This window comes from Parasteatoda tepidariorum, chromosome 7, assembly GCF_982258835.1.
Source record: "Parasteatoda tepidariorum strain Cologne lab strain chromosome 7, Ptep-v5.0, whole genome shotgun sequence".
Lineage (NCBI taxonomy): Eukaryota > Metazoa > Arthropoda > Arachnida > Araneae > Theridiidae > Parasteatoda > Parasteatoda tepidariorum.
The window spans coordinates 17,887,830-17,908,456 of NC_141761.1; the positions used below are offsets into that span (position 1 = coordinate 17,887,830).

The following is a 20,627-nucleotide window of genomic DNA, read 5'->3' on the forward strand; positions in this document are numbered from 1 at the left end:
TTTAAAAAAAACAAAATTAATAAAATATCTACAATAACCCTGATTTAAAAAATGTGTTCGCATTTTTTAAAAATAATATAGTGCTAGTTGCAAAATAAATAAAAAAACTATAGATTTTGTGAGAACCATGATTAAAGTTATTAAATTAATAATTTATACAATATTTTATGATTTATATGACTAATAATTGAGAAACTCGATAACACTTTGAGATTAATTGGTTAAAATAAAAACTAATACAATATTTTTAAAAATATTGTAATTTATAATTATATAATAGCTAAATAAGATAAAGATAATAATTTAATTTTATAATGAAAACACTATACACATTTATTTTGTTAAATAATCATTCTATGATTACTTTAAAAAGCAATCAAATTGTATTAAGTTTAAACAATAACAAATAATTTTATGCATATTAAAATTTCCATAAATACTTAAAATTGTTTGAAGACTACAGCTTTTTTTCTATTTGAATAAAATTCTAAAAATAACAACATTTAATCTATTTACATTGTTATTTACTATTATTAACATACAGGAATGAATACTTATTATCACATATTTTATCTCCAGATCCAAGTTACGTAGTATCATCTAAAAGTTTCTTTTTCTGTTTCCTGAAAAGTATGAACTCTATTGAAATACTTTTGATTTATTTAAAATACTTTTATTTTATTACAATACTTTTGTTTTATTTTTTTTATTTAACATATAGGTATTTCCCTACGTTATTTCATGAGATCAAATCATTTACTTTTGGACATTTCATTGAAATTAAATAATCATAGAATAAATTGTGTATGAAAGTAAAATAATATTGAACAACACCTTTCCTATTTTACAGAAAAGCTTCATAACTTATTGTAAAATAAGCATTATTATATTTTATGCATAATTTTTTTAAGGGCATTATTTTCTAACAATAAATTTGAGTATTTTCCTATAAAATTTTAGGTAAAAAAAAAGCTCACAAATTTTCCCTTCCCTCCCAAATGAAATATCTAATATTGACACTCAAGCAATATAAGTCATTGAACAGTAGAGCATGAATGTTGATTGAAAAAGGGTACATTTTTAGACTTTGTTGGGAAAAAAAGATTGTTTTAGAGTGCCTAAGGCATTCTTTGGATTTTAATAACTTTGTTTTATTTAGAGGCGCTATGTGCATGCAAAGAACTGCAAAAATGAATTGTAGAATAAAAATAAGTCTCATTTGTTTAACTTATTTCGGTAGGGTAGAGAGATGAAGAAACAGTTGAAAACTCTGAAGCCTGGTAGAATCTATGCCCAACTTGTTCTAAACTAAAGCGAGGATATATAATATTATTTAACAACGGAATTTATTTATATATCATATAAATAAATTTCGTTTGGATATATAATATATAAATAAATTTCGTTCTTAAATAATATTATATTTCAAATCAACAAATGTTTTTTAAAATGCATATTTGATTTAATCAACATGTATAGTATCTTTTAGATTTTTTATTTTTATAAATTGCAATACAAGTTGAGTTTAAATGTAGATTAAAGTTTGAGTTTTTTAAAAATAAGAACGTTTTACTGATTTTATTTGCCTTAATCTTACTTACACAAGAATTTAAAATAATTATAGGTTGTTTCTTTTTTAAGTGCAAGAGAATAATTAATTATAAAACTATATTTACCCATGGCCATTTTTCCATGCATATGTATTATATAGTTCATCTTCTGATGAGGTATCATCCCGGTATTCTTTTGATTTTAAACCTAATTTAGTGCCAAATTTCAGAGAACCAGGAAAATCATCTTCATCAAACAAGCACTGTCCTTGATCTAGGCGATGGAAGGAGTAACCTTTTCTCTTTTTGTATAAAATTGTGCTATAGATACACATTATTGTAACTAACAGCAAAAGTGCCAAAGATCCTGTAACAGGAAGAAGAATTAAAATTTTACAATAAAAATTATAGATGCTGTACATTTAATCTTTAAAAAAAATTAATAAATATGAAATTAAAAAAAAAAAGAAATTTATATCAATGGCAAATTTAAAAAGAACTATCTCTAACACAAAGTGAATAATAATTTTGAATAAAAAATAAATTAAATATTTACTTATAAATAAAATTTTCATTTTTATTCAATATCAATACTACTACTGTCAGATTTGTTATTTTTAAATGCACATAAGCATTCAAATCTTGATATTCTGTATATCATCTATTAAATTAAAAAAATCAGAAATAAAATATGCAGTTTTGTAAGGGTTTTTACACAAATCTGCATAAATAGAATAAGTTTTCATTAATTTATTATATAGTTTTTATAATAGAAGAAAAAAATTTAAATTGTAAGGTATAAAAATTTTTACATCAATTTAAAGTATGTAATTTTATATGACAAATTACAATGGAACAATTTTTGAGAAATCAAATTTTTATGACGTTTTTAAACTTTTATAACTCAGAAACTATTCAATCAATTTCGTTCAAATTTTGTATTTTGTCATTTAAAATTGTTTTCTTTAAAATGATTCAAAAATTTGTCTATCAGAAAATTCAAAATTTTTCAACTAATATACAATTATATGAATAAAAAATAATAAATTATAAAATTATTTTTTTTAAATGGTATTATTTTTGGTTAAGCAAATTTTATGATTAGATACAAGAGTTTTTTTGATTCGCTTAAAAGGATTTATATAATATTTATAGGAAAATACAGAAAAAGGGAATGTAATATTAAGGAGTCTAAACTTTCAATCACTCTTTTGACTAAACTGTTGGGGCAATAATTTCCACATCGTCAATATTATCCCATAATTTAAAGGTAAAGAACTAAATCCATCGAAAAAAGGTATGTTTATTCAGAGAAAATACACCTTTGTGTCTGATTTCGTAATTTTAAAAATATTGTCTGCACTAATAAATTACATATTTACGGTTATACTCTTAAATCATTTAAAATTGATTCGTAATACATGAAAATTGGGTTGAAAGTTTTTTAGGGTACTCACTTTTTTATTTTACTTGCATTTCAAATCTCTTTTCAGTAAAATGCAGGCAATATTTTAATGCAAAACATAAAGAAAACTAAGTAATAGCAGTATCAACTCAAAATATTAACTGATATTTGTTAAATTTTGTCTATTAACAATTTATCACCAGAGGCATCGATTAGAATTCGTGGAAAAAAATCTATTTCATCACCTTATCCAACTATATATGCTGGATCTTTTATTTAAAATACTCATATAGAATGAAAGCTGAAGAAGAGCTTTTTATTAATGTAATAACATCATTGATAACCTAGAGTGCTGCTATATTTTTAGTTTAACTGTCAAAATAAAGAATATAAATGAACTTTTTCAATTGCTCTTTTAATTTTTGCAAGATCAGAGATGATTATGCTCCGGAAAAAAATTCGGATTTTTCGCTAACGGCGATCCGGAAGTTTCTGAAAATCCAAGGTCCAGAAGTTTCAAAAAAATCATTGATCACATTTATGTGTAAAAAATTAGGTATAAAAATTCTTGTGTATTTTATTTAAAAATATTAGAACTAGGATTTATACTTTGCATCTCTTCCATTTGTAAATATTTTTTCTGGTAGAATATCAAATGTGATTAGAGATAAAAGTAAACTTATACATAATTATTCATTTGAATTATGCTGCATATAATTTATCTTGAATTTCATATTTTGAAATATGAATGATTTAAATTTATAAAGACATACATTTTTTAATATGCACCATTAATGATTGTCGATGTTACTCAGGAAATTATCAGGATTTTTGAGTTAGGCTCACACCTGACTGTTACATATTGAGCATATAGAAAATGAAAATTTTTTTCACATTTTGTTTTTGCATATTAACAGCTATTTTTTTTCTATACAAAGTTTTTAATCAGAGAGGTAAACTTCGATTATTTTTACATAAACAATAACTCACAAACACTCAGAAAAGAAAAAAAAAACAACTCCCTACTTCTACGGATGGAAAAAATTCTTTGAATTTTCCCTGTTTTGTGGCCATCTTTAATTACATTTATAAAAAATTAAAATTACCTATTAAGTAAAAACTTTACTTATAGTTTAAACTGAAACATGTAATACTCACCTATAATTATAAAAAAGGAATGTCGAGGTACCCCAACAATGCGAGGGTCTTGTTTTAATTTAAAGTCAACGCTTGTTGCTTGACCAGCATATACATGCACAATCTAAAAATAAATATTTAAAAACACATTAATTCCCACAAATAATATTCATAATCTGATACAATAAAAATTAATATTTTATACAAAATTAAACATTATCTTATTGTTAATAATTTTTCATATCTACTTATCGTACCTTTGTAAGTGGTAAATGACCACCTGCGATGACCGTGACAACATATTCTCCAGGGAAAAGTAGAAGGTGGTAGTCTCCGTCAGAATAGCTATGAAATTGCCTTGTAAAATTAGCAATCGATATTTCAGCAAAAGGAAGAGGTTGCCCAGTTGCCGTAATTATAGATCCAGAAATCCCTCGATCAGCCTAAAGTCGTTTAATTAAAGTAATATTTAACAATGCTAAAGAAACAATATACATTTCAATATATTTTATTAAAAGAAGATTTAAAAATTCTAAAATTTTTTATAAAAGACAACTAAGTAGAGTGTTTCATTAAAAAATAATTTAAAAAAACATACCTTTTAGCAATAAAAAGATACAAAACTTAGTATTGTACATTACCATAGGATTAAATAGTAGTTTTTTCTTTTAATTGTAACATATATCAGCACAGAAATGAAGCTGATTTAAAGAGATCCATAATAATGCTAATAACAAAAAGTTAAAAAATTTAGAATATAGCTAAATGATTTAATCACATTTCTTACAAATAGCATTTGCCGAGTCGTGGTGGCTCAGGGGATAGAGGGCTCGCCTCTTAATGAGGTGAACTGGGTTCGAATCCCGGCAATGGCTGGTTTAATTGAATTCTGAACCTGCATCGCAACAACCACAGTGCTGACATAAAATATCCTGAGTGGTAGAATGACCACGAGTTAAGAGTCCCCTTGCTGTCAGGCTGACCATGGGAGGTTTTCTTCTCTATGTAAAGCAAATTTGGGTTAGTTCTATCAAAAAGTCTTCCACAAAGGCAAATTTCTCCAATACTTGATCCAAGAGTTCCCTTGTCTTCTGGATAGGGTTCAAAATTACAAGGATACGGAGTTGAACATTGGTAGTCATAAACTAAACTGAAAATTCGGTCGGCTGTTCAATGACCATTATAAAATAAAACAGCATTTGCCAATTTAAAAAGAAATTTAAATGGGGGAAATAAAGAAAGTTTTGAAGAAACATCGCCTTGATTAAATTTATGTTTTAGCAAATTTTTTTTCACAGATAATTGTATAAAAAACGGTACTGAAAGGAATATTATAAGTTTATTTTTTAAGAACAGAAAAAAAGACAGAAGAACCTTTCTTATTTGAAGTATTTTATTTTTTAAATTTGAAGAAGTTTTTTAGTAATTTTAATGATGTAACATTTAAAATTCCGTCGGTAAATTTAGATTATTTTTCTTTTAAGAAAGGAATGTACAGTGCAAAAAAAGAAATTAAATCCAAACTTTGGATTGCTATCCTGACCTAACTATGGGAAACATATTTACCAGATTGCGGTTACTCCTATATATACATATATTTTTTTTTGGGGGGGGGGGGGGGTCAAAAATCAGAATCCGTATTCAAAGAAAGTATATTTTTGTGTCTGATTTTGTAACTTCAAATAACATCTGTAACAATTAATTAGCAGATTTGAGGTCACCCTTCTGAACCATTAAAATTGAGTGATAGAACGTGAAGATCAAATCATTAGATCAAAAGTTATTCAGGGTGGTCAGGTTTTTTTTTGGCGCACTGTACGCTAGTTAGTAGAAACTAAAATGTATTATTTTTTACAATTGTAATTGTAATAAAAGAAAGAGTTTGTGTGCATGTCTCTCAGTAAACTTCAAATCTATTTGTGACAGGATTCTGAAATTTAAACAGTGATTGTGAGGAGTATTTTCAATGCACGATCTCAACACCAACATATACAAGAAGTAAAATCAACATGCTAGATTTTGTAGCAGGTTAGGAGAAAGTCTCTAAGTTAGTATTTTAAAAGTGTGAAACAAGCTCCTTTTTAATTCATAGTTAAGGTTCTGAAGTGTATTTTTATACACTTAAATAGGTAAAGTCAACAGGGATTAAAAAAATTAACTAAAATTATGCAAGGAACACTAAGAATCATTAAGAAAATTGTGTGGATGTGGTAAATCTTGATTATCACAAGTTTGCCGTGAAGAAAAACATTTAAAATTTTTTTAGACTAACAGATATTTTGCTAGTTTATTAACAAATACAAAAGAAGCGTTATAAGTAGGAACAACTGTGTAAAGTATTGATAGGAAAGCTAAAAAAAATAATGTACAAAACTTTGAAAAGTTAAAAATAAATACAGTTGCACTGATCCTTTTCATGCAATATTTTAATAAATATAGATTTACATATTATTGTGTTGAGTATAATTAAATATTAAAAGTTATAAATTATAAAAATTAAAAGTTATTCGGTATATTAAATGTACGTAAAAGTTACAAGGTGTATTCAAATTATAAAATACATAACATTGCATTTAAGTATTTATAAAATGATAAGTACTAAATTTTATTAAATGCAATTAAGTACTTATAAATGTATAAATGTTAGTTACTTTGAAAAACAATATTCTTTCTTTTTATTTTAAATTTTTTGTTGTTGTTTGTTTGTAGTTTTGGGATATTGGGCCCTTAAGAGACAAATAATATTGAGCAAAAGCATGGTTAGTTAATTTTTAAACTACTAAGCTTAAGTAAAAATATTATATTGAAAAATATCCATATTAAAAGAAAAAAAATATTTTACCTGTCTTATAAGATTTAGCAATGGAGGTTTGTGATTTAACCAAATCTGAGCCATCTCTTCAGGTGTGTGATGAGCACAACAGTCAGCAAATATTTCCAAGTCATAGCCTTCTGTTTTATTATAAACATAATCCTGAAACAAATTATATTTTTCTTGCAGAACATGTACATATGAGATGTATAGAACTCAATTTAAAATTTATTTTCAAATAATTTACCATATAACTTCCATGGTGGCTATGTAGATTAGAAGCTTGAACAATACCACCCGGAAAATTGTCTAGAAAATTTAACGAATATTAATAAATTTAATATTTATTTAATAAATATAAATGTAATAATATAAATTTAATATATATCATACAACTTTGAGATGCACAAGTAAAACTTCCTAAATGCATAGTTGGATGATTCATGCTGTATTCTCTGGCCAAATCTGTAAACACATTTTTATCTCCTTGTGCCATATACTCATCTGAAAGAGTAATTTAATAACAGAAATGAATTAACTGTTTTATTCCCACAACAGAAATGCAAAAAACAACACTTGATTTTGAAAGCTACATTTAAATGAAATTAAAAAATGTATTGAAAATACTATATGAGGTGATGACGTCATTGAATTTGCGAACAAACTGCGCTAAGTCATTTTAACAGGTTCTGTCCTGATTCTTGAAGTCAATGTTTCAACAAAGCCAATATTTCAGCAAATATAAAAAAAATTTATCTCTGGATTATTATTCATGGTCATTACATTGAGTAGTTTGAAGATGGAAGATTTATCAGTCATTTTGACTGCTGTAATGAGGCCCATACTTTGGATTAAGAACTCTGGTCCCCGCTGAGTACTTTAAATACCAGATAATACAATGACAATGAAAGAAATTAAATACAAGGAAACCACCACATGTGAGTGTCCCTAAACTTGCACAAATATTCATTTAAAAAAAAGGTGTATTTTCAAATTACAATATTCAGAGCACATAATATTCATTACATCCTTAATGAACTCTTCATTCATTCTTCTTAATTTAGTGTTATATGTCTTATAATTTTATGAAAATAGGGGAATTTTTATAAAAATAAAAAATCATTTAGGAATTTAGGTTCACAATCGAAAATTTCTTTTGTATTACTTTAATTCATTTTATAATCAATGAAAAATTAACTAAAGATTTTTTTTTAACTCGTAAGTCCCAATGTGTCACTCATTATTTTTTGATCTATATAATCTTTTCAGATGGATTTCTTTTTATAAAAAAATAATTTCCCTTTTTGAAATACATTTCAAAATATGAATGTATTTTAAAAATATCTGTTGCATATTTTTAAATATTAAACATATTATTGTTTTTTGTACAAATATGAAAGAATAATAGTGATTAATTTTCAATTAAAAAAACTGAGAGTGTTCAATTAAGTGTTAGATATGAGTCTTGGATATGTACTACACGTGAACCTGTGTGCCAAATGTATTCTTAATATAATATGAAATTGTTGATAGATACCTAAATGTTTAATTTTGTCCCCAATTTAAGTTTTTCACACAAATCACGACAGACTTTTTCAGAAAAACTGAAAGGTTAATTCTCCAGATGATAAGCAAAGATTAGATAAGTACCAAAATCTTAATAAAGTTTATGTTAACAAAAAACATAATTCATTTTCACAATATTTCATATATTTTATTGTTTTATATATATTTAAAAAAGTAATTAAAAGATTTTCTGAAAGACTAAAAGAACTTCTTTTTCTCTACAAATAATTGCTAATAGCGAGTTAGATAATTTCTTTATTTATCTAAACGTTTATTATTATTGCAGTTTTCGTTGTACATAGGTTTTCATTTATTTATACACATGGTTTTATACCTATATTAGACAGGGTAACGAAAATCTAATCTTTCCCAAAACATTTTTGATAGCAATAACATTTGGGAACAAACTTCATGTTGCATTTATACAAATACTTGACCTTGCCTAATTTGGATGTAGGGATTTTAAATATGAAATCACCGGAATTTAAATTGCATAGAAACATATGCCCTGAAATGTTGTCCCAGGCCACTAGGAGCGCTTCCCTATTATGACTTGTTTAGAGGTACACGAACATTTCATAGGCGATAAGTTCCCCTAGTGATGTATGAAGTCATTTCCGGGCATGGATACCTAAGCAATTTTAATCGTGTGTTTTAAATATCATGTATATATAGATAAAAAAATTCGACCTCATATAAATTTGAAAATGTAAGCGAACCTACTTATAAATCTTTTTTTTCCCAATAGTTTACCCTAATTTCTTAAAGAAAAGATTTACATAGATAAAAGATCGAGAAAAAAAAACTTACAGATATAACAAATAAAGTTTTAAAAGTTAAAACTTTTTTTTTAAAAAAAATTTACCCACTTATAAATAGAATTGTAAAAAAAGTACCTGTAACGTCATTCAAAATCTACTATGGAATGTAATGAAAGTGATAACGATATATTCCACGTTCAGACATCCCATTGTGGGAAAGTGAAATTTCCTAACTATATCACTTGTATTCTGATTTATAAAGATTTTTATTACTCTTTTTGTGAAATAAAGTTGAAAGACTAAATTCCTTTTCCATTGTTAGTTTAATGTGCTAATTATTTTACAATATTTTATTGCCAGTTCTGGTATATGTTTTAATATTTTTCTGTAGGCTAGGAGCATCACTAAAGAAGATAACCTTATAATTTAACTTCATAAAAAATTCCAAATTTTTTTTAGTTATTTTAAGTTCACAATTAAGGAAAGTCAAGAAATTCTATGAAATTGTTTCGAAATACAATAATTAACATACTTGGAGCAGATGAATCTTGAAAAGGAAAAGCAACAACTTTTGCCCCAGAGTATAATTCTGCAGAAATTATAGCTGGTTTAGAGTAAGTCCACTGTTTAATAAGTTTAACCTCAGGTCTTTCATCTTCTCCTATAGATGCAACAAAAAAATAATAATAATAATACAATCGTAATAAAATTGCATTGATATTAAATATTAAAAAAGTAAAATTCTGAAGCTATGTTTGAAAAATTAAGTACCTGATGACTCAAAGTTTAGTTGTTTATCATAAATTATATGGCAAAAATCAAAGAAAGAGTTTGCAGCAAGACGTGGGGAAAAACATAGTGAACAAATGATGACTAATTTGTTCTATGGAAATACACAAGAACGCATTTTCAAGCATTCATTAAAAAGTTTACCCAAAATTGAAACTACAGAACTTAATGAGATTCTATAGTTTTATGATTACTTTTTGTAGCAAATGATGAGAGAGGATGTAAATTTTTGTCCAAATTATCTTAATAAGTTCTCAATCAAATTTGATGTATGTTTTCATTTGATAAAGTTGACTAAAATTTTTTAATGTCTTTTTTTATATATGATTTATTTTGATTGCAAAACTCAAGTTATTATTTCTTATTAAAACTTGAAATTGTGTTTAAAAACAATATTCAATGCAAAATATCACTCAATACAGAAATTAGTGATTTTCTCACTAACCCAAGAAAATTAATCACAGGACTTAAAAATAAAGAGAAATCAAATAATGACTTTGTTAAGGTGTGTTTGAAAAATTGAGTGAATTCAAAAAGAATAAATTCACCGAATATTGAATATATTTGGTGAACAAAATAAAGAGACTAGGAAATGCAAACAAAATACTTTTACTGCCATTCAAATTAATCATCATAAGCTACACAATACACTTTTGACAGCAGTTGTATATAATTTGTGTTGATGTTTCGTTTTTTTTTGCAGCATAGGTTTGTTTTAATATCACGCAAAGCCCCATTTTTGCATGAAACCGTACTGTTATTGTAACATAAAACCCTGTCACCCATGTTATGTTAAACATTTTTCTTTACATCTCTAAATTATGTAAACACATTTTTTATTTACTGCTTTTACATAGTACACTTTTATTAACATTTCAAGCATCTCTATCTAGTCTAATTTAAAGCAAATCTCGATGTTCCCTTTTTTTAATTTGCCATGACACATCATTTCATACTAATGGTGTTAAAGTGATCCGTAATGATTTAGATGGTAGGGAGACCTATGTCTGCCATCCCCTTTAAAAAGGAGAAACATCACATTTAAAGCAATTATTTAACCAGGGGAACTTGTACTGAACTTTTTAAATGTATCTACTTTACATTTGAAATTTAAAAAAAACATTGCAAAAAATGATGGCAAATAAATTTTATTTATTAACCATTTTATAATTAAAATTCTTGATTTATTAACTTATCAAACTCATTAAATCAAAAATAAAAAAGTAATAATATAAATTTTAGAAGTATGAATTAAGTTTAAAACTTACCAAGAAAATTAGTAATTAGACTGGCACTTGCTGATGTCATTCCAAGAGAGCAATTTGTTAGTTCGTTTTTTAGAATATTGTCTGGGTTCAAAAGAGGTGCTATATATATCACCCTTCTGTTTATTAACTAAACAAAATACAAAATTACATCAGAGACACTTAATAAAATATTTACATTATGTTTATATTTTGAAATTACAATAAATGTATATTTAAAATAAATTGTGCATGAAATATTAAATGGTATTTAATAAGTGAAATAAATATATAATTAAATGTCTTACTCAATTGTTTGAATACTAATCATAATTTTTACATTTCTATTGAGCATTTTTATCTTGTTACAAAAAGTAAAAAAAATAGCTTACATCAGTTATGGTAGTGTCTTTTTCATACAAAGATACTAAATATTTTGCTAACTGAATAAGTAATTCAGTTGTCACAGGTTCATAACCATTTAAGCCAGCCATAAATCTAATACCAGGTAATTGTAAATTCTCCTTATCATGATTATTAATTTCCAGTACCCATAATTGCTTATGGTTCTTGCTCTCACCTAGGCTATAAAAAACAAAGAAAAATTCAGATTTAAAATGTACTGGATATTTTTGATCACAATAAAAATTCATATAATTATAACAAATAATAAATTACACATAGAATTATCTCAAAACATTAATTAAACAAAAATATGAATATACAACAACAAATTACAATTCAAAATTAAATTAAAATTAAATGAAGTAACAGATTATGTGACTTACAGAACATTTTATTCCAAATATAGAGACATATATTTCAACTTTAGTAACACAAGCAAAATTAAATAAATCCATTTAAATTGAGTAAAATTTTTACCTGTAAATTTTTGTTATCCTAGGATTAATATTTTTTATTTCCTTTAATGATTTTTCAATTTTAGAATAGTCAGTAAGTGAAACTTGAGAAATAACAGTATCTAAAACCACATCAAGATTGATTAATTTCCCACTTTCAACATTAATTGATTTACTGACATTCTCATGGCCAGGAGAAGCATCTGAAATGAAAGAACTTTCAAATTATACAGCTCCATTAAAATATATAGAAACAAATACATTTAAAGAATAAGGACCTTCACACAAAAATTAAGTAAGCAGCTTAAGGAAAAGGTTCATAATTAGCTGACAAGAAATAAGATTATGAGTGATGCTAAGGAATTAAATTTCTTTTTATCAAAAATTATACCTTATAAATAGCATAACATTTTAATATTATAACAAACACACCTTAAAAGTTTAAGTAGTAATAAATTCTAACTAGATTTATCAATCCAATTTAATCATAAAAAAGTACCACTCAATGAAAAATGGTTTCAAATTAGTTAGTTTCAACAAATGTGGCAAAATTTTCTCTTGTTTTTAAAACCTTTCAAATGTTTGCACATATATTTGCCTTTTTATCAAAGAGATTTTGATTAGCTTGACACTAAGTGAAACCAAAATCATGGTCAAGATACAGAATAGTCTTTCCCATCCAATAGAAATTAGAAATGATGTACGACAGGGAGATGCCTTGGCATGTCTTCTCTTTAATCTAGCATTAGAAAAAATAGTAAGGGACTCAAACATCAACACCCGAGGAAATATCTTCAACAAATCAGTTCAAATATTGGCTTTTGCTGATGATTTAGATATTATCGCTAGAACGCAGACAGCACTACCACAATCCTTTTTATGTCTGGAGAAGGAAGCCATTAAGATGGGATTAAGAATCAATGAAAATAAAACTAAATATATGCCCTGCACAAAAGCTGGCTATAAAGAAACACAGTTTGAAATTGGAGCATACAAATTCGAAGCCGTTGATAGCTTCACCTATTTGGGGTCTAAGATTAACAACAAAAATGACACTACACAAGAAATACACACGAGAATCACGATGGCCAATAAGTATTTTTATGGCCTAAGAAAATATCTTAAGTCAAGCCTAATAAAAAGAAAAACAAAAGTGTTACTCTATAAATGTCTTATACGATCAGTGCTTACCTGGACAATACCATGGCATGTGAGACCTGGACAATGACCCGTGGAGATGAAAATATGATAGCTAGTTTTGAGAGAAAAATACTGCGAAGCATTTTTGGTGGAATAAGTAAAAATGGTACCTGGTTTAGAAGATCAAATACGGAACTCTACAAAGCATATAAAGAACCTGATGTCATTAAATTTATCAAAATTCAAAGGATTAAATGGGCAGGCCACATTATAAGAATGGAGGATAGCAGGACAACCAAAAAAGTTTTCTGTGCCAGGCCAACAGGTACAAGAAAAAGAGGACGACCAAACCTAAGATTTTTAGACTGCCTTGAAAAGGACCTACAAATTTTAAAGATAATTAACTGGAGAACCTTGGCTAAGGGAAGAATGTCTTGGCATAGGCTTGTTGAGAAGGCCAAGGCCCATCCTGGGCTGTCGTGCCAATGAGAAGAAGAAGAATCAAAGAGATTGGAGTCCAAACCAATTTTTATCAATGCAAAAAACTTTGCAGCTGCCCCAATTAATTGCATATCGGATAACCTGCTTATACAAACAAAATTTAATGGAACCGAATTATTATTTTACATGAAATGAATGTTAACTTTCCTCATTTAAAGGACTGTTTATGGTCGTCAGTCCTTGCTTAATTGTATAAAAAATTAAAGAAATATTTTACCACCATTAATGGAATTTCCATTTTTCAGGTAAGAGCATATTCCTTTTTGATTATTTCCGCAATTAACTCTAAGAATTAACTGTAACAATTACTTGAAGACAATTAATAATTAGCTATAAGAACTCTGCACAGCTGATTTTTGTCTCATTCTGTAAGAAATCAAGCATGATGAATTTTGCTGCTTTCTTTTAAAAATAAAAAAAAATTATATTTGTGCTACAGTTAATTGATATTATTATAAAAAGAAATAACTCACAGTTTAAGATATGCTGCCCTGCAGGCAAGATAACGCTGTAAAAACCCATAGTCGAATCAACAGGTATAAGTCTTTCTTTCCCAAGTAAATGTACAGATGAATTGGGAAGAGGATAACCATCATTACTTTTAATGTGGCCAACAACACCTGAAATAAAATGGCCATTTAATTAAATTACATAAAACCTAAAACAGACTTAGTTTAAATGTATGCCTCAAAATAATTTAATTTCCTGAAAAAATCTGGATAACTAAATATTAAAACAATGCCAATAAAGCATAAATTATTCCCACACTATGTGTGTAAAGCATTTTTCATAGATAAACATGCAACTTGTGTTTTGATAACTTAAATGACAGATATAAATTATTAGTTCAGTTACAGTAACCAAATAATTCGAATTAGAACTGTGGTCACAAGATTATCAGAAAAAATTTAATTTACTTTTTTCTGCCTATATAGTTCCTAAGAAAGAAGATATGCTCCTAAAAAATTAACCGTAAGTGTTAAATACAAATTTCCGTAAGTGTTAAATACAAAAAAAAAAAAAAAAAGCATAAGTCATTTTATTTAGATATATTGAAAGTTTGATTAATACAGTAATAGTGGAAGTGGATTGTTAAGGATATTTTTACTTCATTTATCTTTTGTGATGTTCATCTGTAAACAATTATATTAGAACTCTGTATGTAACATTTTCTGTTTATAAAACAACAAATCAAAAAACTCAAAAAATTATAAGGAATACTTAGAATTTTTTTTAAATATACCTTTTATAGAAGTTAAAATGTGGTAATTGGAATAAAGTATAACTTAATACCTATTATAAATTAGATCTGCAATATTAGATTTTGATGATGCATATACTATTTAGTAAAAATAAATAAAAAAAATTACATAAAAGTTTTTTTTTTAAAAATAAATTCCGTAACTGAAGAGTGTTAAAGCAAAAATTCAAATAATTAACATAACTTAAAGATCTAACAATTCCTTCTACTTGCAATTCTTATTTCTTTTTATTTAAAAATATTTTGCATGGTTCAATCATTCTGCTACATCTGCTGTTCATAATTGATAAACAGACTAAATGTTATAACAGTCATTATAAAATGAAAGGGATATAATAATAATACTAGATAATATAATTGTATAAAGAACGTTATAAAATCGTAGTAATAATCCTTGAAGTATTAATCCTTTATTAAAATTTTGCTCATAGAAAACAATTAACAGACAAGTAAAAATTATTTGAGAAATGTTAAAACGATTTCAAAATTTAAAACTTATAACACATTAAAAAAATACGGCCAAACTTTCTTTACTTATTATTTTCTTTGCATAAAAAAACCCCCGACCATTCAAAAATAAACTCATCAATTTGTATAATCACTTAAAAGAAAATTAAAGAAATTAGGTATTAAAATTATCTAAATGTTGAATAAAATACCTTCAGAGGATGCTTGAAGAAAACTAATCAGTGAACGCAGATTATTGCGCCATAATTCTGGTAGAACACTAGGATCTGGATTGTTACCACAACTTATATGAGCTGCAACCTACAAAGTAAATAAAATTGAATAAATTATATGATGATAAAAAAAAAAACTATCAGATAGCTGAAAGAAGTTATTCTCATTAAAAAAAATGTGTTACAGAATGCTTACTGACGAAGAAAATATCCTCTTTGTATTTTTATAATGTAGTTTTAAGTACAGGGTTCCCACTCTATGATGAGATTGAAATTCAAGGACTTTTCAAGGACCTCAACAAAATTTTCAAGGACCTTAATCTAAGACCAATTTCAAAAATTATTCTCTTCTATTTCACTAGAAGCAACAATGCTTGTTGTGGCAATAATTAATTTCAAATATAATACCTAAATGCTTTGCCTATATAGAGAGAAGAGAGTATATGTATTATGGACTAAAATTTATATTTTTCAAGGATGAGATTAGCCAAAAGGCAAAAAAGCTGAATTTCCACGATCAAAAATTTTACGCAAGCGCAACCCTTTGATAATAAATTCCAGACAGTTTAAGGTAATAAATAATGTGTTGATATACAATTTTGTACTAATCTATTATTATATAAATGATTACATTGCTACTTAACATTTAGTGAAAATAAAAATTACCAATTGAAAAAATAAAGCTGGAAATTATAATTTTCCTCAGTTCACATAAGAGACAATTATTACTTGAAAAACTACCTGGTTTAGCAAATTAAAACTACTGAGAATATACATTAATATTTCATTTCTTTTAATAAATACTGTTATGTGATTTATAGCAAATATATCAGTAATATTACTTTTTAAATTATATTGGAAAAAAAAACTTTGACAATGGACCGAATCATTATGTTAATATTATAGTCTAATCTAACTAGAGCCCTTTGAAACATATCAATAACAGTGAAGTAGAAATATATAGTAACTCCTTTACATACAAAAATTGCTATTTTAGTTTGAAAAATTACATGACAATCAGTAACTATTTAGATAATTGTTTTTTATTTGATAAGAATTTTGCCTTTTATAGCATAAATAACAGCAATTATAAATAAAATTTTGATGATGAGTTAATTAACTCCTTTTCCAAAAAAAAAATTAAATTAAATCCCTTTTTAAGTGATTGCTTTTGTTTGCTATATCTTTTATGTTTGCTATATTTAGTCGTTAGTCCATCTTCAAACATCTTGTGACAAATCCTATTTTTTCTTCTTTGCAAGCACAGAATGTAAGTTTTGAATATATTCCCTTCCAGTTTCTCAGATGTTGTAACACTTACATATACTAATAATCGTCGTTAGAAAAACAGTCACCTTTATAGTAACTAATTTAAAAAAATAATTTACTTCTTACAAGAATTGCGATAGTTGATTTTAAAATAGCGTGAATATGAATAACAATTATGGATTTTGAAATCACATGAATATGAAACTAGATATACGATTTTGAAAATGAGGAAATACAAACTGGGATATAGAATTTTTAAAACGCGTAAATACAAATCACGATTCATACTTTTTAGATTGCGTAAATACGAATCATGATGCGTAATTTTTAGATTGCATAAATAAGAGTTATGATGCATAATTTTCAGAATGCGTGAATGCGAATCCCAATGCCTTATCTTAAAATCATGTATAAATACGAAAATCAATGTTTGATATTATAAACCGCATGAGCAAATCAAGACATTAATTTTAAACTTGCGTGAATACGAATCGCTATATAGGTTTTTAAAAAGGCGTAAATACGAATCACAATATCGGATTTTTAAATCTCGTAAATAAGAATCGTAACATACAATATTCAAATCGCGTGAATAAGAATCGTAACACGCAAATATGAAAAGCTATGTTTGATATTAAAATCGTGTGAATAAGAATGGAGATATTAGCAGATTCCAGGCTTGGAACCTCTAAAAGGCTTGTCAGAAGCAGCGTCGCTTGTACTACAAAAATCGGATCTATCGGGAGGGCGGGTAAAAAATTCGGAAAATCTTATCAGCTGCTGTAGTAAAAGGGGAGAAAATAGCTATAATAAGTAAAAATGAGAAAGGATTGCTAGCTATTCAGTTTGAATTTTCTGTTTCTCTTTGAAAATCGGTGAATTTTCTGAAAAAGCGGAATACTTATAAAAAAAAGTGAAATTTTTAGAAAAATCTGAATTTTTGATAAAAAAAACCAGAAATTCAAGAGATAAAAGTGAAAAAAGCGGAAAAATCTTATCCCTGATTTTTTTAAAAACAACCCTACTGGTTTTACATATTAATTCACAAAATCATTTTCAGCACAATCTATAACTAATGGTAATGAGGTGTTAATGGTGAAATCCTTTAATCCTGTGTATTTCCATGTGAAGGCTGCATGAAAGACAGAGTTAAATCTTAGGTATTCCATATTCCGTGACTATTCCATAACCCCCTCCTCTCCTCTATTAAACATCGTTTCTGAAATTATTCATCCATAATTTACACAACCTTCTCTAAATGTTATGCAGCAACAATTCTTTCTGAAAATAAAAATTAGAAGGAACATATCCCATTTTCACCATGTTTAAAAGCATTATTCGTTATGTGTAATCCACAACTGCCAATGAATATGAGCTGGTGGGAATATTTCGCTTTTAATTCACACTGAAGCTTCTAATAGAATTTCCAATTGACATAGGGTCCATCCATGGATAATTGAAGTATCTTAGAGAGCTTTTAACCATCATCTATGCATTTGTAAAGAGAGGACAAAATATTTTCCGCAGTTCCATGACCCATAAATTGAAAGGTAAGATACTTACTGCAAACTTTATTATCAATTCCTTACCATAATGTCCATCTGCTTAGATTGTAGAGACTGACTTAACGTCTCATCAAAGAGTACAGTGTAGCAATCAACATTCTTCAGCTCATTTATAAGAATCCCTTTGAAGTATAGTGCCAATCCAAAGGAGCCCAAATAGGCTCACTTTGTGGCACTACAAAAAAATTGTCTCGCTATACAGCTATCAGCAAACATTTTGGAGAACAATTTACTAATCCCTTCACAGGAGTTACATGAATAATTACTAGTGATGCACTTCAGACTCCAGAGAATTTCAGCATCAAGCACATTCCTTTTGACCAGATAAAAAGACAATGTTACCTCGGCCACTAAAGTTTCTGTTTCACATGGGGCACACGATGTTGAAGGAGTATTTACACCAGATGAATTAGATGTTGATGTCTTTGGAAAAAGAGAACTCAGGGCATGAGACTGCTTTTTTGTTTTACCTTTCTTTGATGTGTGATTTCAGAGCAGATTCTTCCATTTTCGCGATATCGATCTCCTTCATGTGCATAATCGGCACTTGGCTCTGAACTTCTTTTCGGGCATCGATAAAATCCATTCCTTATAAGCTTGATTATCCATCCGTTGGGGATTAAAATAGCACTTCCCAGGCATAACTAGTCTAAACTACATAACACAAATACGAAGCCGTGCCTTTGCGAATACGCTTTACAATAAAGTTTTGAAATGACGCAAACGTAAGGACAAGTGCGGATGGTAAAACGGCAAATTTATTGAAAACTACAAGGTACATATTGTTACGAAATTCGAGAGTATTCCAGTTTCGTTAAGAAAAAAGAAGATCTAAGCATATGTGACAGAAGATGAAGTGGAGTCTCGCCCCGAACGCATTGATTGTCTGCTGTGCTCCGCGTGCTTGGCAGACACCAAGACGCTAGGCCCGGTTAGAAACGGTGGCGTTAAAAACCATGTGAGAGAGTTCGGGAACAAAACAGAAAGAACGAGAAAGATCCGCGGGTGTTTTATAAAAAGGGCCGCCGGCAGTATTGGACAAATTCAAGGACCTATCAAGTTTTTCAAGGACCTAAGACGTTTTTCAAGCACTTTCAAGGACCTAAATTTAGCAAAAAAAAATTCAAGGACTTTCAAGGACTCTCAAGGACCGTGGGAACCCTGAAGTAGCATAAATATTATTAATATTCATACACAAATCAGGACAATTTTATAAAAGGAAACCAAAGTAAAAGCAAAAAACTGACAGGAATTGGGTAAAATAATAAGAATTTAATATGATTTTCATATGATTGATTAATATAATTTTCATGCATCCTTTCAAAATCAAACATTTCTATTATAAGAGTGCAAATCCTTTTTGAATAAAGGGCACTTGTACAGAAGGTTGTCTAATGAAAAATTGCATGCCCAAGTATTTAGTCATGTTGCTGGCAATAGTGGCAATTTTTATATAAACGTCAGTATTTATTACATTAAATACTTTTTATCACTCAACTTAGTGATATATTTGAATGAAATTAAATGCTTTTAAATATTAAAACTCAAAACTAAAAAATATCGAACTGATACCTTTCAAAAAAAATTTCCTTCATAGCAAAACTAAATTTATACAGAGAAAAATACAATTTAATGGTTTTTTATCACATCATATAATACAAAAGTTTATTTTAAAATAAATTAACTGTAATGTTCATAGAATAAATGCAAAAAATAAATAACTATTTTATTGAAATATTATTTCATTTCAATGATTATTTTTATTTATTGCAAATGCAAATTAAATATTTTCAGAAGTTTCATGGGTTCTAAAATAATATACAATAAAACAAATGCATTATAGCCCAAAATAAGATTAAACAATGGGTTGGGAATATAATTTTAAGTTCAGAACACTTATATTTAGTAAATAAGAGATTGTATGAATGCTAGGAACTTCTTAAGGTGCAAAAAAATTAGAAAACAAGGTGAAAAACAGTAAAGAGTTAACCCACATTCTAATATTGTATTAAAAATATCAAGACTTAAAAAAATAAAAACATGTGGTATAAATAGCAAAAACTGAAAAGCAAAAAAAAAAGAAAGAT

General features: G+C 27.2%; 1 protein-coding gene across 1 annotated transcript in view; it reads right to left on the bottom strand.

Annotated features, from left to right (window-relative positions):
- Positions 1-439: 439 nt before the first annotated feature.
- The window catches only part of LOC107451613 (carboxypeptidase D), a 52,228-nt gene continuing 32,040 nt past the window's right edge, over positions 440-20,627 (bottom strand). The window contains exons 14-26 of the mRNA XM_087167432.1: positions 15,686-15,794; positions 14,239-14,385; positions 12,147-12,327; positions 11,657-11,849; positions 11,289-11,415; positions 9,764-9,892; positions 7,298-7,408; positions 7,152-7,213; positions 6,935-7,066; positions 4,350-4,535; positions 4,114-4,216; positions 1,677-1,917; positions 440-623 (exon numbers count right to left, since the gene is read on the bottom strand). Of these exons, the coding sequence (XP_087023558.1) occupies positions 587-623; positions 1,677-1,917; positions 4,114-4,216; positions 4,350-4,535; positions 6,935-7,066; positions 7,152-7,213; positions 7,298-7,408; positions 9,764-9,892; positions 11,289-11,415; positions 11,657-11,849; positions 12,147-12,327; positions 14,239-14,385; positions 15,686-15,794 (1,758 nt within the window). The 3' untranslated portion in view covers positions 440-586. The remainder of the gene's footprint in view (positions 624-1,676; positions 1,918-4,113; positions 4,217-4,349; positions 4,536-6,934; positions 7,067-7,151; positions 7,214-7,297; positions 7,409-9,763; positions 9,893-11,288; positions 11,416-11,656; positions 11,850-12,146; positions 12,328-14,238; positions 14,386-15,685; positions 15,795-20,627) is intronic.